We start from the raw sequence: 19115 nt of genomic DNA on the forward strand, positions 1-19115 counted from the left end.
GGAGGAAAAGTGTCCTAGAAAGTTTCCTTAAAAATCTTGACCAAAAAAGTCCCAGTTTGAGGAGGTGCTTGAGAAGGAGAAAGGTGAAGTGTGGCTGTTGGCTTGATGGTGTTAAGCACATCAAAAAGAAAATGGAGTGGAGGGTTTGGGGGGGGGGGGGGGTGTGAGCTTTGAGAGTGCAACTGTTCAGTGCGGTCAGGACCGCTGAGGGCTGCTGGGGGTCTGACAGCCCTTCAGACATTACTGGAGGAGTTGGAGAACAAAACAGCTTTGATGCTCAAAAGCTCAATGAAAAAAAAATGTCATCACTTTGGGATTTCTTCCTCTGTATCATAAAACTCTGTTATAATAAACTTTTACAGCTTATTCACTTCTGGTTTCAGGAGAGATAGAAGATCTTGTAAATGTCCTCAAATGCATTGGCTGGATAGTTGTTAACACTACGACCCAGGGACTTTCAGAAGGGAGGTAACCTAATGGATTTGGTGATCCTTTGACACCACCATTGTGGTTTAAAGTGAAATGTCTTGACAACTAGGAAGAATTGTAATAACATAGGTTATCCCTTGACTTTTCGTGTAGCACCATCATCAGGTCAGAATTTGACTTTGTCCAATACTTTGGTTTATAACCAGATACTTGCAAAATGAATGACATGATCTTAGTTTTTTAACTAAAAAAATATGGCATCAGAGCAAAGATCCTTGCAGATAATGTTCCTTGGGAAGGAATCTTGTTTAATATGGTCCATCTGTTGGTGGCTTTCTCGTGGCCTGTGGCCTACATACATTACAAAGTTGAACAGAAGTTTATTTTATCACTAAACAGAGCTTATTCTACTTATCAAAGACTAGTAAAAAGAAGGCTACTTAAGGAATTATGAGGTGAAACAGGGGTTTAGATTACAAGTGTAATTATAATAAACTGCTGTGATACCAAAGCCACAATTTTCCTAATTAACCTCCAGATAGATCTTTCTAGTGATATTAAACAAATATTCAAATTAAGCAAAGAATAAATTACTGAAACTCATACAAAACAAATCATTGGTTCATGAACTTATTTTCAAAACAAGGAATAAAGCACAAGAATCTCATGAAAATACTTTCTCTTCTTAACATGCTGAACAAACTGAACTAAACTAAGTGCAGCACGACATTATCTTCAGTCTAGCACAGCACCTGTAGTTTTGAAAGTACATGTCTGGCCCATGACACTTGGGGTTTTATCAGGCACTAAAATATTTACATCTCTGAGGAGAGGGTTGAAATGTCTGATCAGAACAAGCCTCGGGGCACACCGACCGAATTTGTCAAGCTTCACGTACTGGGACGCAAGTTTGAAAGCGTGACAGGGCACTTTGGCGAGCTTTACACATCCGGCTCAGGGATTTCTGGTATGGTGCAATGAGAAAAATGCCTGAGGGTTATTGTTGAAAAAAACAAATGAACAAACAAAAAAACAAATATAAAAGTAGGCTAACGTAAAGAGGAATGTGTAATGAGGAACGCTTGCTTTAAACATCACTACCAAGGGAGTAAAAAAAGTCAAACAAACACGAATAAAAGTTGTGAATGATGAGATGTGGTTAATAACAGAAATGTGACATTGAATGTAGGGTTGGGCAATAAATTTATATTATGTAGATATCGTGATATGAGACTAGATATCAACTTTTGGATACCGTAATATCATGATATGACATCAGTATTGTTTTTTCCTGGTTTTAAAGGCTGCATTACAGTAAAGTGATGTAATTTTCTGAACTTACCAGACCATTCCCGCTGTTCTATTATTTGCTTTTACCTACTTAGTCATTATATCCACATTACTGATTATTTATCAAAAATCTCATTGTGTAAATATTTTGTGAAAGCACCAATAGTCGTCCCTACAATACTGTCGCAATATCGATATCAAGGTATTTGGTCAAAAATATTGCGATATTTGATTTTGTCTATATCGCCCCGGCCCTAATTGAAATGTGTATTTTACGATCTGCATCTTGTCTTCCCCTTCATTAAAGCTTTTTAAAAAAGAAATACACACCCAAAATAACTCACAGCAGTTGGTGACTTCTGAACACATACACACAGATGTTACACTTTCCCTACCATACCTGCACGCTGCCTGTGCACAGCCCTACCGCCAGCACCAACCTCCTGTAGGAGGTCAACAGTCGTCGGATCCTGCGGCCGACCGTCCTCAGTACCTGACTAGCTGTCAGCCCTGCTCCACAGGAAACACACATGCACACAAACACACACACATACACACTCACAACTGCACTCTTTCAATCATAAAGAAACACACACTGACTATCTGTCCTTTCCTGCACATCTGACACAAAGCCGGCATGTCAGATTGAACTTAAATTGATAAATTATTGCTGATTTTTCCTCCTAAACTGGTTATAAAAAGTCCACTTCCACTGCAGCAGTGACTGACACTAGGAAAATCTCCCGAGCTAACACTAGGGTTCCCCCTGGTGTTAGCTTGGGCGGACTACAACAGCAAAAGCTGTGTAGACTCCATGAGGATTAAAAACACTTAAAATGTATCCAAATGAGTTGGAAGTTACTGATAAAGTATAAAAAACACAAAATATAATGTTCAGTGAGCATTCTTGCTCAAAGGAATGCTTGAAGCTGTACAACAAGGAATACAAAATCCTTTGGACATCATTGCATTACAACAACAAAGAGTGGAATTTTTGGATGCTTTCCATGTAATAAATGATGATGTTAAAATGCTGAAGGAGAGCAGCAAAATGGCAGCAGTTAGAGAGGCCATTACCCTCAAATTAAAGCAATCAGACTGTGGATGGAATGTAGTGCTGTTCATGATGCAGTGGATAAACAAAAGGTAATAACAGTAGAAATAAGTTCCTTTCCAGTGGACACAAACAAATCTACTGCAGTATATATGTCACCCCAAAAACTGACATACTGTGTATAATCAGAATGAATCCTATTTGACTTTCAGAGGGCAGGAAATGTTTATATTGTATGTTGCAGTTACAGGAAGCTGGGTAACCTCAGGGTTGTGTTCACCACAGCTGTTACTGTTACTGACACCTTTTTCTACAAATCAACAAAAGAAGCCTAAGACGTCCAATGTATGAATACAAGCAGCTGCACAAGAACTGCGCCTAAATAAAAATCTATAATCTATAACACTATCTGATCGAAAGTAAACAAGATTACAATTCTGACAAGACATTCAACACCTGCTTTCAGTACTTGACAGATTTGACACATAATGTTGTGTATACATTTCAGTTGCTACCGAAAAATGAATCATCCCTTTTCAGCAATCACCTGGTTTGTAAAAACTGGAAACATGCCTGCAGGACTGACCATTGATAGTCAGTTGTGTATGAGCATTGCAATATTTTTTCTAACTTTGCGACACTAATAACTACTGCCAGCACTTTTTCAGTCTCTTAACCTTAACCCCTTCAAAAAATCTTGGCCTTGCAGTGAGCTCAAGTTAGAGTGATACACAGAGCAACTTCTGAGGCAACTCACAGGAAAAGCTTTGGTACAGAGAAAAAAAACATTACACAAGACCCTTAAAAATCCTTAAATATATTTTGGTGTATTTTGTGTGCATTACATGATTGCAAAAAAATAGCGCAATTGACTGTATGTATCCCAGTAATCTACAATATTCCTTTTTAATATCTCTCAGTTGTTGGAACTCCAATTACTCATCATCTGTGCTACTTAAAGTCCTCACATGCAGTAACCTTCCATCTCATATCTCTGGGACCAGGAGACAAGAAGAGAGGCACATGAAGGGCCAGAAAAGAGCTGTAATTAAAATCATTAACCTCTGTATTAATTAAGACTGCAGGACCTTTTAATTAATTAGAGATGCTCTTTGCCGTAGGCTGCTGGCCTGGACACAGCACGGATGTATCAGGGGACTCTTTGTGGCTGTGTGTTTATGTTGTAATATAGGACAAAAACTTTCGGGGATGTCCTCTAATGTTGCGGCACAGATTCCCTACCTGCAAACAACAATTTATCATAAAGACAAAGAGTAGTGGAGAGAGGGGAGCCGGGCGACAGACAGAACAAAAGGAGGAAATGAGACAAAAGAAAAGAGGGAATAAAACAAAGAGTATGTGATAGAGACGGTGAAATGTAGAAATAGAATGAGCATTGTTGAGAATATGGGACACAGGTAAAAAGAAAGGCAGGAAAGAGAGGAGTGGAGAGGAAGAGAGGGAGATGAAAGACATGTTTTAGGCGATTTGATGTACAGGTGACAGTGCTAATGTCAAATCTCATGACTCAACGTGGCCTGAGAAACACCTCCTGTGGAACAGAGATTACACCCAAAAGATCCTCACATACATCCATACACACAGAGCAGGAATTTACAACCTTGATTGTAAAAATTCAGGTTATGTAATTGTGAAAGATTCTTTATAAACAATATTTATTTTTCTTTGGAATTTGCAGCAAAGATGTGAAAATGATCGGAATGAGATTACTTAAATTAAGCAAATAAGTCACTAAAGACAGACTTACCAGCATAATTTTGCCACTTGTTTAAAAAAAAACTAATATTTGACATTATATGACAGTGGAATGAGGTAGGATTACTTTCATTATCGATTAATTTGTAGATTTTTTCCCCGATTGTTTGTTTAAAAATGTCAGACAATAGAGAAAAATATCTTTTTTGTCCAAAGACTTCCAATTTACAATAACATAAATCAGACAAAAGCAGCAAATGCTCATAGCTGAGAAGCTAGAACCACTCAATGTTTAGTATTTCTGCTTGATAAAAGTTGTCAATTAATTTTCTGTCAGTTGATTAAACAAATTCATTAGCTCAGCACTAGAATGAAGTGTCTAAAATTGTTTGATTGCCCTGTCATGCATACACACAAACACATACAGCATCTAAATGTGTTGGATACCTGTACAGTGCCGTCCTCTTGCCCCAGGACCACAGCAGAGGGCTGCCTGCACATGCAGGTACACCGGATCCTGGACGGCTTCTCCTCTGACTGGAAAAGCACTGATCCAGTCCTGCCATCACGCACCTGAAAAACATGCACACACACACACACATTGATATGAACACAGTACAATAATACTTGTCTGCACTTGAGCACACACTCAAAGAAAAACTAATTCCAGCTTCACATTCCTGTTTCAACCGGAAAACCTGCCGTTCATCTATTCATTCAGTTTCTCTCCTCCTTTCCCCTTCGGCTCACCTGCAGTCTGTTGCAGTTATCTGCAGCCGACACGATGATTTCTTCATCATTGAAGAGAACATCAGAGTCTCTCTTCAGGCAGACTGCTGAGGAGGTGTGCACCTTATTAGTCTCCCATAACTACAAAAGCAGAAACACATGACACAAAAGCTTGAGTACAATGTAATGCAGACAGCCGGTGAAGCTTCAGACAACACTACATTTCACTGTTCTCATATTTGTTGTTAATACTTTTCCCCATTTATAATCTACATTTTCATAGAGCGAGGAGTTAACCCGCAATAACCTACAGTAGGTGTAACCCAATTCGTTTCATAGTCGCAGGTGATTCTTCTTTGTCTTTCATCTGACTTTTCATAATTACACTGCAGAGACAAACTGGAAATAACTTATCTTTGGCAACAAATAAGTCATCAGTGTCTGTGTCAGGAATTCCTATTTGGCACTTCAAATCTGAATTTCCAGATAGGGTCTAAAAGCTCAAATACGCACACTTGAGGATGCTGGTAAATGGAGGGTAAATGGAGTAGTGTGAGATGGTTTCCAGGCTTTTAGGTGGAACATATGCAGTTACAGGTCAGGTGAGGCTTTTCTTTTTAGTGGTAGAGAAGTCAGAACTGGGTCAGTTTAACCCAAGCGGCAACCTCCAGGGCTGAAAAATGTAGCCAACACAGAAGTGCCAAAAACTGCAGTTCCTCTAACTGCCACTTGAGGCTGTTTCCCAAAGCTAATCAATCCCCATAGACCCCCATGTTAAAATACACAAATGAACATGTTTACAGCCTGGTACAAAAAGCAGTTTTGGTCTCTATGGCTAATTTCCCCGTTCATGACAACTGTACGTGGGGTGAATTTTTATATAACTCACCCGTTTAAATTTTATTAAGGCTTAAAGTTATGCATAATTAAGGGTGTGACAGGTCACTTGTTTGGCTTGTTTCAGCCACCAGGCTTCATTTAGCCCACCTCAGCTCTATCTCTTTGCCCGTTCTGGATTAGCCGGGAGTTAGGCTGAGTCAGGCACCGCCAAGATGGTGATGGCCGGTGCTGCCCACTTTGTGTTTCAAAACCGCTCTTAAGAAACCAATGGGTGATGTCACAGTGGCTATGTTCATATTTTTTTACAGTCTATGGTTTTCATGAAAGTTAATTGTAACATTTTGGTCGCCTAAAAATAAAGTCTTGTTTAGCGTTTGGTTGTACTAAAAGACTCTTTTTCTAGCAAGTACATTTTGTTATAACAGTTTTAAGCCTTTTCTCACTAGTGAAAATTAGCATTAGCATTATCACAGTTAACCATAGACTGTAAATGCACAGTGCTAACCAAGCTAGCAGCTAGCACTAGGGTCAACACCACCCTCTCATCCAAATATGGTCACTTCCGGCTCCAAAAAACCAAGATGGAGACCGTCTAAATGCAAACTCAAGTCCTCAAGTCCTCAAGTCCACAAACCAGCAGTGCCTACATCCATTATTCTTTTACAGTCTATGGTTCACCCTGACTTTTCTCCAGACTGACAGTTACACTTTTTCCAGATTAATTACTCCGTTGAAGATGGCTGTTGGGATCTTGGTAGTAAAGCAGTAGAGCTGCCTCAACGGTCAAGTTTAGGGGTTATATTTCAAAGTTTTGATACAGCACTGTCTATGTATACAGATGACTACCTGCTGCCAAAATAATAAAAATGTGGGTAAAATAGAGAATCTGTCATCATAAATAATATGTACAGACTGCTCTGTTGCAACTCTGCAGCTTTGTCATTCAGATTGATAAGGTTTTGCATCAAAATATTATTTATTAGCTGAATGAAAAGCATGTTTTTACCACCTTATATAAAATAGTAACAATAAAGGCCATAAAGGCTAAAGTGCAATGATACTCCATGTAATTTCTTTATTTTCAGACTGTTTATGCTACATATCGCGCTGTTTATGCGAGCGATGAGTCAGGACAAATCAGTTAAGAATTTGTGTTTATGTGACCTAATAATAGGGAGGGAAAAAAGCCTAAAGCAAGTCTAGGCAACAACTGCATACAACTCCAGCGTTCCCCGATTCTTTCACAACACATCATACAGAAAAATCAGGTTTGTTTCGTGTTTATATTTTAGGCCTGAAAGGGTAAACACGCTATGCTTTCGTTCACACAAAATAAAGTTCCTCATTAAGGGCTGAAACACAACAGCTGGCAGGGGGAGCAAAGTATAATGACTTTGAATACTGATAGCATCTGTGCACACTGATGAACTCATATAGATGCATCACACACACACCGAGTCAGTCTTACCCTGACAGTTTGGTCATCAGAGCAGGAGAGCAGCTGTGAGCCGTCGGGGGAGAACTGGACACGCTGGACCCAACTCAGGTGACCACTGAGATCAGCCATCTTCTTATTGGCCTCTAAGTCCCACAGCTGGAAGACACACACATGTGTACACTTATTCACCAGTATATTTAAGTACACCGTTGGTTTTAGACAGTCTTCTAGAGCAGTGTAGGGTACCAAAGTGACACATCTGAACACACAATAATGTGATTTCTCTAATATTTCTACCATTAAAAAGAAATCATGCAAGCTGCCATGAGTCAAAATCATATTAGTAAAAAGTTCAGGCAGATTTCAGCCACAGTGGATTCACAAGAAATGTATGAAATATTTTAAATTACCTAAAAATTATCATTCAAGCTTCCACGTTTTAAAAGATAATTGCTAATGCAATATGTGGCAACTGTGAGAACCTCAGGCTTATCTGGCAGACGGGTTTGAATTTGAACACTGATAAGGACTCCTGGGCAAAGATAATTTTCAGTGCAGGCTGGTTTACAAGAGAAGCTCAGGGAGAATTTACACACTATAAAGATAGTTCATCGATGTTATTTTATACCTGTCCGTCTTCATAAATTGGGTTTACTAGAAAATTATTTGTGCTGGAAACGTAAAAGGCATGAAGACACTTTTATCAATGCAATGTGGGCCTGCTCTCTGGTTCTGCCTCTCTGGAGAGAGATAATCAAAACAATACAGGAGTGACTAGGTATACCTGTGCCTGAATCAATTCAATTTGGTCTCTGTTTGGGGGACAGGTTGTGTTTACCCAAGATTTCTAAACCAGCATTTGCTCAGCCCTAACAGGCTTTATCTCTCTCGAAAAGCCAAGTGAGACCTGAATATCAAGAGTGGGTTAAGTTAATGACAGAGAACGTGTCGTATGCTTGTCTGGAGTCAGTTTTTTGTGTTTCATAAAAGGAGAAAACATGTCATAGGAGTCAGACACTATACTTCTGAGGAGTTTATTTGTCTTTTGGATGTACATCTCATGCTTCATTAATATTATGAATATTTCTTTATCAATTAATTAATGTACAGGTGGAAGGAGTGGGCTCTTGTTTTTGTTTTGGTTGTGCCACAGGGACTTTTCTCTTGTTTCTAGCTTTCATCTGTAGAATGGGTCACTTGGTGACTCCTTTAAAGGACTGATGCTGTGCTGACGGACTTTTGAATGATCGTTAATGTTATGAACGTAGCAAAGATGATGTTGTACTTTTGTTTAGTCTCTGATGTCTTGGTTCCTGTTTATGTGTTTATTTTTGCACTTGTTCATTTGTATTAATGTTTAATGTTCTAATATGTCTTTTGACACATTAGAACTAAACAAAGGACATTAAATAAATAGAGAGATTGTTATGTACATGTTGTTGTGCATGTGTTATACCTCCACAGCGTAGTTTGAGAATGCGATGGCCAGCAGGTTACTGGTAGGACAGGCTTGACAGTATTGCACCATGCTCAGACGACTGGTCCTGATCTCCAACAACATGTCCGATGTCTCCACGTCAAACACCTGAGAAGCAGAAACAGACAGACGACACATCAGAATCTACTCAGTCTGCACACAAAATGGCAACGATTTCTACTTCAGGAATATTTAAAAACTAGTCACAATTTTACATTTTAGAGTTTTAAATATTGAACTTCAGTACCACATGGCTGTTGTCATTCTTTTTCCCCCCAACAGGCTGATATTTGTTTTTAACAAATATAACATCAAAATTCAATTCTTACCATTTTTGATAAAAATGGAGACTGTTTCTAAATTACCTCAAACATATTTGACATTTTCATACTGCAATTTCTAAACACTGATCATATCTGTGATAAGATAAAATGAGTTGACAGTATAGTGCATGCCAACGTTGGTGGGCTATTGTACGATATTATAAAAAAAGTACTATCGTCTGCTTGAATATTACAACCTAAAAGAACCTTGCCAGATTTAAACCTCCCTTTTTCCTCTACTTGAAGCAAAGAAACAATCTCAGACATCTCTGTTGTGTTTGGGTTGTTTCCAGAATACGAATGAATGAAAAAGTGGAGGACAGAGACAGACTGATTACAGGACAAGACTGACTGATTTTAGAAAACTCCCGGGAGGAGGGGCCGCTCACATTTACAACCAGGACACATACTCTTCAGACTTTCTAGAACACGAGCTGAAAAACAGCCTCTCTTTCCTGTCACCTTCGATGAATAACAGATTTTTATGTGTAGGGCTGAAACAAGACAGATCCACATCCAAACCATTTACACCCACTCGATCGCCCACGCAACACACTACGGCAAACAATGTCATGCATCTCCACTTGTTAAACCAAAATCTTCACTTTTCATGCTCAATGCGCACCAGAACGGCGTTCCTGGCAGCACATATGATGTGTTTGCCGTCGGCAGTCCAGGTACTGCACTTGACGAACACTTCCTCATCGTTCTCCGTAAACATGCTCCTCACGTCGATCGTCTTCCACTCGTTGGCAGATGACACCTGAAATAGCTGCAGGAACACACAAGAACACATAACGCGTCATTTAAGATTAGCTGAACAGAAATCTATGTATAATGTTAAATATAATGTGTAAAAAATACAGTATATTTTTGAAGAGTTTAGAGAAGGTGCATTTTAAGATTCGCAGAATTTCTAGTGATCCCTCTAGAGGCGTCGCAATCCTAATTTAACAAAATACAAGTAATAAATATCTCTCTTTGTGCTCACCTAGCTTTTGTTCTACATCTAAGCAAGAAGACTAAGCTTACTTTTATCCATTAGCATTTGAAACCTCCTGATGTGGCTGTTTTTTGCCCATATTTTGTCTATTTGTGCCTACGAGCTATGTGCCGCGTTGTTTATGTTGGTGTTTGCTGTATTTGTGATTTTAGCTACCTGCTCTGGTCTGTACAGAGTGCTTTATAAATACATTTTAGTTTGACTTAATAAAAACTGTAACTGTGCATTACTGAAATTTGGTTTTGAGAATTGCTTTTTGCCCTTTGTCAGTGCAAACTCAACTGGAATCTAGTGATCCAAGCTGATACACTTTTGTGGGTTTTTTTGTGCACCCAACTCACGTGAATCATGTGAGTAAGTAATTTAATGGCAGTTACCTTAACGGTACCGTCGTTGGAGGAGGTGGACACAAAGGAGTCATCAGGGGAGAAACAGCAGTGGTTGACTGGCTCGAAATGGCCAAACATGGTGTTCTGTGAGGATGGTTTGTTGAGGTTCCACAACTAACGAACGAAATATAGTGATACAGAAAAAGAGAAAGATAGAACAAAGAAAGAGAGAGAGAGGAGCAGTTACAGTAACTTTTCTCTCTGTTGCTTGTGTATGGTTAGGAAAAGAATCACAAGTAAGGCATACACATAAAAAAAAACACACACCTTGACATTCAAGATCTTGTCGTTGGAGCAGGTGGCCAGCAGGAGACGTCGTGTTGTGTTGGTGAACTGACAGTGGTTGACCTGCTCTTCATGCTCCTCCTCAAAGACCCTCAGCTGCATGGCTCGCTCCACATTCCACACCTGAAGACACACAAAACACACAGTGGAAGTTTCAAAACACATAAAACTTCTTTCTGCTGTAGAAAACTCGGAATGGTGGTTGTTCAAACGCTGTGCAGGCGTCTGTTTCATAACAGAAGACGTTTCAGTATATGATTTTGTGTGCATTTCGCTCCAGTTGGTCACAAGGGATGAGTGGACATTTATCCGCTTACCTTTACTTTCCTGTCACTGGAGCAGGTTGCTAGGAGACGATCGTCGGGGGAGAAGGCACAACACAGTACCTCCTCATCATGGGCCTGGATCTCCATGAGCTTCTCACCTGACGTGCTTTTAAACACCTGAGCACATGACGATGACAGCAGTTACACCACAGTATGTATATGGGTCAAAGTACTCTGAACTATAAAAACACACTTAAATAAGTGTTTTAAATAAGTCCACTGTTAAACTGGATGATTGTTAAGTGAATCATTGTAATTTTTCACTACTACTTTTTTACGAATCGTAATTAGTGTTCTCCATGTAGTGTTCTCCCTGTGAGGGAAACAGACAATGCCCTCACAGACATATTTTCTGGCAATTTAGTCATGTACTTGTCTTTTAAGTCAAACAGTTCAGATAGCTATAGGATGCCCAGAAAAACTTAAAATTACTTCAGATAAATTATGATTTCCTCACAAGTGTATTGGCCACATAAAAAAAAAATAAGGTTATATAAGATGCATGCGCAATTTAGGCAGTGAATGAATTTCAAGTGGATACAGACATCATTGCCACATTTAATAATTTTCAGAGTTCTTTTAGCATTAAAAGTGGATCACTTGACATATTTTCCAGTGCTTTGTTTCCATGGAAATGATTTAAATGATTTTACACGCACACAAATACAAAGAAACACGTGCGCTTTGATACCTTGAGAGTCTTGCTGGCTCCACAGGAGGCGATCTTGGCTCCATCGTGGGAGAAGCAGGCAGAGTAGATGGAGCCCTGGTGGGGGTGGATCACCAGACGGGACAGGCTCTCTACACTGCTCTTATTCCTGGACAAAAACAACAAAACAAAACACAAAGACCAGTCCATACTGAGATACACAGCCTATGACTGATCACCATTTTATTAGTATTAACACAGCAAGAGTTTATCAAAAGGATAAAATGTTTAGGTTAATGTTCATGTGTTTGCATTTCTTTTATCAAATACAGGCATAAGACTGAGTTAAATGCATTTATGTCAAGTCATCGCAAATAAGATAATATATTACTACTGTATTATTCCATTTCAGATGCACTGAACTGTCATAAATGTAATACACATTTTCTGCCAATGTCAACTAAAATGAATGCTGATTTTTGTTAATTTACATGAACAGGGTTCCATGCATACAAGTTGCAAGGTATGTAGGTTATATATAATTATACAGTATGTTCTTATACTACAATATTATGCTTGCAAATTATGCAAATTATGCTTGTTTGCATACAGCCAGTCAAAGTAGAGTTTCCCGGTACTGGCTCGCTCCTGTGCCTGCAGCAGAGCCTGTCTGTAGACCTCAGAAGCGTGTGGCTGAGACAGAGCAAGTTGCACCACATCAGGGAAAGGACGCTGCTCCAGCTGGTGGCCGTTCAGAGACAGAAACTCCTGGAACTGACTGCGTACTTCACTATTCTGTGAGGGGACAAATAAAAAAAAAAAAGAAGCTCATTTCGGTACACTGCAGTGTCAAGATTGGCGCCTCATGATCAGGCTTACCATATTAATGTATCTAATGTATCTATACATGTTTCTGTGGAGCTCATTAGTTAGGTGTTTCATATACTTAGTCTTAGTAAAATATTATGAAAAATTAAGATGAAAATCCTCATCTAAATGTATTGTTTTTACAATAATGCAGGAGTCAATCGGTGTTCTGAAAATTCATATGCTTGTAATTTATATGAACTAAATCTTAGCACTTCACACGAACCTCAGATACATGATTACACTGTTACTTGGATATAAAATCATAGATTACTCTTGCCTCTAAACATTTTTGTCAGAAACATGAAAGCACAGCACCTTCTTCCTGTGCATGTCCTATTAAAACAGGTGCTGGAGTTACATATCATCTCTGCTTTAGTGTGAGGGCAAAGACAAGAAAGAGAAACCTGCATTTTCCAAGAGGAAGGGCTCATTTATGGGCATAGTTAACATTTCAATGGGTGGCACCCTCACCTTCTATCATTTTAATCTTTCTAACTAACTCACACAGTAGCAACCACTTGCTTCATTTCATATACAGTAGAGTTTGGATTCTGCTGACCTCTTTGTCCAGAATGGGTCCATACTCCACATAGTCATTGATGAGTTGAGCTGGACCCATTATTTGGGCCTTTATTCTGACCCAGTCCAGAGAAAACATGAGGGAATTGAGCTCCTACGCAGAGGGAGACACAGAGAGAGAAACATGCTGTGCATGAAAGACAGACACTGGAAAAATAACACCTTGTTATTAATTCTCTGTCATGTACAGTTTCTAGCACCTGTGCATAATTGAATACAGTGCGTGAGTGTGTAGGGCTGTGCAATATGGGTCAAACTAAGACAGTTTGTGTCACAAATATAGGCAAAATCATATGTTAAAGAAAATCTTATTGATATTCAGTGAAAGAATAACTGTCTCACTTGAACAATAACACAAAAAGTCACAATTTGATTCCACTGAAAATTGATAGGAGAAAATATTGATTTCACCAGTATGTGTGTGTTACCTGGGAGAGGTTGGCTTTGGCCAAGTGGTAAGTCAAGAATCTGATCCAGTAGAGACATTCCTCGTCTCCTGAGGTGGGAGGTCCATCTCTGTAGTGCTTCTGGTACTGACGCACCACCTTAGTGTGAAGGCTCTGAGACACACACACACACGAGGAATTAGATATAATAACTATACCTACATACATTGCAGCAATGCATTATGCTTAACAACATCTCTTAGTTGTTGTAAACCATTGTTGTAACATGACTGACACAAAAGACTTCTTGCTTAATTGACAATAGTGTTCATGTCACAGAAAGTATGAAATCCCACAGTTTGAGCTCTTGTAAAGATGCATCCAAACAAACCTCTAACTGGGTGCGATTCTTCTCTTCCAGGAAGTCTAGCTGGAGGTCATGGAGGTAGTACAGGTAAGGTCTGTGGTGACTGTCCACAAAAAGCAGAGACTTGTTGACAAACTCCTCAAGAATGTCCTCTACTTCCTCTGGTTCCAGGTCCCACAGGACAGACAGCACCTTGGAGAAGGAAAAACATCTTATCTTGTGTCCTTGTTTTTTTCCTGGGGGAGTATCCTGTCATATTGCCAAATACCTGAACATTAGTGGATAGTTTTTTTCCATTAGCTGTGACAGGTGAAATCCTGTACAAGTAGCATAAACAGGATGAAACCTGTTTGGTTTTCTAATGTAAAACCACAGAGAGACATATTTGTAAGGGCAATAACAAACAACATAGCCAAACCTTAGCAGGGACTTTGACGTCTTTCTCTATCACAGTGAGGTCCCTGTATAGCTCTCTATGGTCATCAGGTAAGACCTCAATGCTTGCAGCCATGGCCTGGTCCAGGGCATCGTAGTCATAAGACGACGATTTCCTTATACGTTTGAACTGCTTCTGCTGCAGCTGGCACAGATAGTAACGCCAACGGTTGGGCTTCTCTTTAAGTAAAGCCCCAATCAGGGACACCACCAGAGGCGAGCCTGAAACAGCGACAAAAAGACATAGGAAAGTGTTTGTGTTAAAGGCACTATTTATGAGCAATAAAATCTGGTCTTTTTTTTCTTTTAAAATCATGAGAAACATTATACGTTACATCCATACAGCAAATTATATATGTAAAAATACCTGTAATTTATATAGTGAATGTATAGATTATGTCAGTTTACACACCTTTACATTCTCTGACAATGCTGCGAGCCTCCTCAGGTAGCCCCTGGGGATTATTATTAGTGTACAGAGCGAGGATCTCCAGACCCTTGTTTTCATCCAGACCGCTCTCCACTTCCACCTCATATTTAGCACCTGCAAAATAAAAATATAGTGCACGTGTTTTTGAAGACACAGCATTCTTTGCAGGTGGAAAGAAAAAATAAATGATGCAAGGTCTAAGTTTGACCACAGTATAAGACAACAACCTCAAACACAGCAACTAGATAAAAGAATCAAAGTTTTATTTGAGTGAATATTCAGATAATCAGTACATTATTACAACAAGGTAACACAAGCAACAAATCATGCACATACCACTGACTGAATCAGTAAGGCTTCTGTTTCTGGTGGTCAGAAGTATCCGACACTGAATATCAAACACCTTTAGCACTGTGCTTTCCCAGACGTCATCTAGAATCAGCAGAGATCTGAAGACCCAAACAGGAAGAGACAAGTGATGAGAGACAAGCAAACAGAAAAAAAGTGTTTACCACTGCACCTCACACCTAGCTAATTATACCAGTCAGTCATATTCTATCATATGCAATACATATCCAAATATGTATATGTATAATGATCTGCTCAAAGTCCTTCTGGAGCTGATCCTACATGTTCCTAGTACCAAATTCAGCACTACCCCTCATATGTTCTTGGTTCAATAAATACAGCAAATATACTGTATGTTTAATCTGTCATTTAATTTGAAGTAATGTCATCTATAATTTTCTATAGTTTTCGTGTCACTTCTTTATACTAATAATCACTGTTTATTTCTTCACTTTTTCCTGTTAACTATCGTCTATATTTGTCTTAACATGATTTTTGGGGGCTAATAATAAATGCTTATGGATATTTGTCTATATAAAATAAATAATTGAGTAGTATTAGGCATTTGTTGCTAATTGTTCCCCTCATAGGTGCTATTTGTATTGTTGTCATCATTACTGTGAGATTATTCCATGATAAAATGAAGCTCATTTAATGTACAATGGAGATTTGAATTTGGAAACAATAAAGTAAACAATACAAAGTAGATCATGTTTATCTGAACATATTAACCTCGGATATCTGCGCAGCATGAGGAAGCGTAGGCGTTCCTTGGCTTCATCCAGAGAACTGGGGGGCCTGTGGAGGGACTGTGAATCCAGGCTCTGCTCCAGACGGAAGCACAATGACTGGATCTTCACCAGCAGGTCGGGTTTGTCCAGCTGGCCGATGGACAGCCAGTGGATGCCTCCGGGAAAGCACTCTGCAGATAGAGGCAGGATGAGCGGGAGGAAAAAGATAGAAGTCAGAGAGACGAGAGGTGCTACCGAAAGCTGACTGCTAGGCTACCATGTCTGGAACTGTTCTCTCATGCATCATGGGTGTCACTCCAACACTATCTACCATGATGATTGAGTCCACAGTGAGAAGGTAAATCAGTCCAGGATTATTGAAACTGTTCCTACTAATCTTGAATGCTTCAAAATAACGTATGCAAATACTGTGGTTAGTGTGAAGGCAGTCAAAGATTATTCACCTTCAATGAGTTCATGGTGTCTGACAGCCTCAGCGGTCAGGACAGATTTGCCTGAGCCAGCCATGCCGAAGACAGTGACCCAGCCAGGTTCCCTCTGGAGCCGGTAGAGTTTCTCCCTGACCCGGTTCACCAGCTCTGGTCTGCTGACAAAAACCACAGGCCTCTGGGGTACACCGCCCTCACTGAGCACCGTCTGGACTGTTAGATCAACAGAAAAGGGATTAACAGACAAACAGTAAGTGGAGAAGAAAATAACAAGTATTCATCACACTTACTAACACACCATACTTTTTATATCTGAAGCTGATGTGGCAAACCACCGTGTCTCACAAAACAACACACACACACACACACACACACACACACACACACACACACAACAAGCAGTCACTACATTTTTTTTTCTTTCCCCACATTCACATACAACACAACCTTCCAAACCTCCACTTTCTCCACCCATGGCTCCCCTTTCTCACCGTAGGATGTGAAGCCATTGGAGGTGCTCCTGTACGCCTCAGGTAAAATGCGCGGTAGGTTATCATGAAGCAGATTGGCCAAATCATCATATGCCTCTTTGATCAGGGCGTTGTAGAAGGAGATATAGGCACGGTTGTCCTTCTTGAGCAGCAGCTCCAGCAGGGCCACAGCCTGATCCTTCCTGGTGGGCTAGTGAAAGAGAGAGTGATATCAGCGATGAGATGTAAATCTAATAATATGCTGCTACTATTCTGAGGGTTCTAATATGAGCTGGTGAAGAATTTTAGAGGTGGTCAAACAATATATAAAAATATCCGAAACCCACCATCTAATACAATGAAAGCATGAAATAATAAATTCTGGTACAGCAGAGTAGGAGGTGCAAAGGCCACCATCACATCACTAAGACAGAGACAGAAGGTGAAGATCAAAATTCAAATTAATTTTTAACACAGAGAAAAACTAAATCTGCTCACTCATTATTAAGTCACTCTGGAAAAGAGAGCAAGAGAGAAAAATCAGCAGCAGGTGAGGGGGAAGATGAGGAGAGCTGTGTCTAGATCTTCATATCTCGGACATGGAAAACAAAGAGACAGAGTAAATCGGGAGAATGGTGACTCAGTACATGGACGGTGACAAAGTCAAAGGAGGAAAGGAGGGCAAGATTGCATTAAAATCTGATCACTAACTGATGGTGAGTAAACAAAAAATATTTCACAACTGATTAAATCTTGAAAAAAAACTTTATCTTGATCATATTTGGTGTCAAATATGTGAGTTAGTTTTGAAAAAATGGTATATCCAGCACAAATCTGTGCAGGAAGCAGAAGGAAAAAACAGCAAAATACAAAAAAATGTTTATCATATGGACCCCAAATTATGCACATTCTCTATCATTCACCCTTCACCCTCCCATCCTGAGCAGAGGCTCACCTGGTTCTTGATCTTCTCCTCCTCATCAACGGTCAGCACATCATCACTGATCATGTGATCCATCAGGTAGGAGGGCTTGATGTCCTGTTCTAGTCTGTGGCGAAAGCGCAGCAGACAACTCCGTGCCCCTTCCTCCAGCGCCATGTCTGCTTAACACACCAACCATGCAGGATACTGTTGCACTGCAAATGAATGAAGGAGATACATAGAAGTTTGAAATCAGCCTCACAATTGAAGATGATTGTTGAACATCTGTTCCCGTTCATCCCTTGTTTTGGGGGACCTAAGACACAGACCATGTAGATGCAATGTACCCCAGGTTTCTCTCTCCGTCCCATCATTTCCTGTCACATCTCTACTGTCTACTGTTTAATAAGTCAAGCCCTAACCATGAAAATACAGGTGACATGGTTAGTTGATTAATCAACCAACAGAAAATGACTCAGCAACTATTTAATAAAGCAAATATTATACTAATCTCCTTATTGTTTTAAGTAATTTCTAAAGCAGAGATGCCAAACATCCAATGGTTCCAGCTTCTTAAACATGATGATTTTCTGCTAGATATCATAAACAAAATATCTTTGGGTATTGGACAGTTGGTTTAAAATTAAATAAACAAAATAATATTTAATAAACAATTTGAAGACATCACATTGCGCTCTAGGACATTGTTACAGGCATTTCACTGTCTGAGAGTTTAGGGAACATACAATTAATCAGTTAATTGAGAGAGTATCTGTCATAATAATTGTTAATTGGAGCCCTACACGAAAAACAGCTCAAAGTACAGACAGTACACATCGGCCATATACTGTATTTTAACCAGTGAAAGTACAAAAAGAAGAACAGGAACAGGAAGATCCTAAAAGTGAAATTAAAAGGGCTCATCAGCTGTTCACAGAGCCCTGACTACGTTAAAACCCTACAATACAGAGGTGTGAACTAATACAGTGTCAGCAGTCTCCATAATATTTAGTTTAAACTAATAAAGCCAAAGTTGAGGTAGCTTATCAACCTGTTTACTATCAAGATTAACTCCTTCTTCACAGCAACAAAATGGTGCGTGACCACAAGCAGCTACTTTTTAACAGCTTTCAGTCAATGTGAAAGTGAATGTATACAGATACTGTGCGTCAAGGTTAAA

General features: G+C 39.5%; 1 protein-coding gene across 1 annotated transcript in view; it reads right to left on the bottom strand.

The window, feature by feature from the left end:
- Nucleotides 1-19115, bottom strand: part of apaf1 (apoptotic peptidase activating factor 1) — a 49550-nt gene that overhangs the window by 30131 nt on the left and 304 nt on the right. The window contains exons 2-21 of the mRNA XM_044343248.1: nt 17969-18150; nt 17035-17224; nt 16559-16756; nt 16096-16285; nt 15352-15464; nt 14998-15129; nt 14569-14807; nt 14175-14342; nt 13826-13957; nt 13378-13491; nt 12559-12743; nt 11991-12117; nt 11291-11416; nt 10956-11096; nt 10677-10802; nt 9922-10068; nt 8953-9081; nt 7527-7652; nt 5240-5359; nt 4937-5062 (exon numbers count right to left, since the gene is read on the bottom strand). Coding sequence (XP_044199183.1) covers nt 4937-5062; nt 5240-5359; nt 7527-7652; nt 8953-9081; nt 9922-10068; nt 10677-10802; nt 10956-11096; nt 11291-11416; nt 11991-12117; nt 12559-12743; nt 13378-13491; nt 13826-13957; nt 14175-14342; nt 14569-14807; nt 14998-15129; nt 15352-15464; nt 16096-16285; nt 16559-16756; nt 17035-17224; nt 17969-18112 — 2973 coding nt within the window. The 5' untranslated portion in view covers nt 18113-18150. The remainder of the gene's footprint in view (nt 1-4936; nt 5063-5239; nt 5360-7526; nt 7653-8952; nt 9082-9921; nt 10069-10676; nt 10803-10955; nt 11097-11290; nt 11417-11990; nt 12118-12558; nt 12744-13377; nt 13492-13825; nt 13958-14174; nt 14343-14568; nt 14808-14997; nt 15130-15351; nt 15465-16095; nt 16286-16558; nt 16757-17034; nt 17225-17968; nt 18151-19115) is intronic.

Source organism: Thunnus albacares, chromosome 23 (assembly GCF_914725855.1).
Source record: "Thunnus albacares chromosome 23, fThuAlb1.1, whole genome shotgun sequence".
Classification (NCBI taxonomy): Eukaryota; Metazoa; Chordata; class Actinopteri; order Scombriformes; family Scombridae; genus Thunnus; species Thunnus albacares.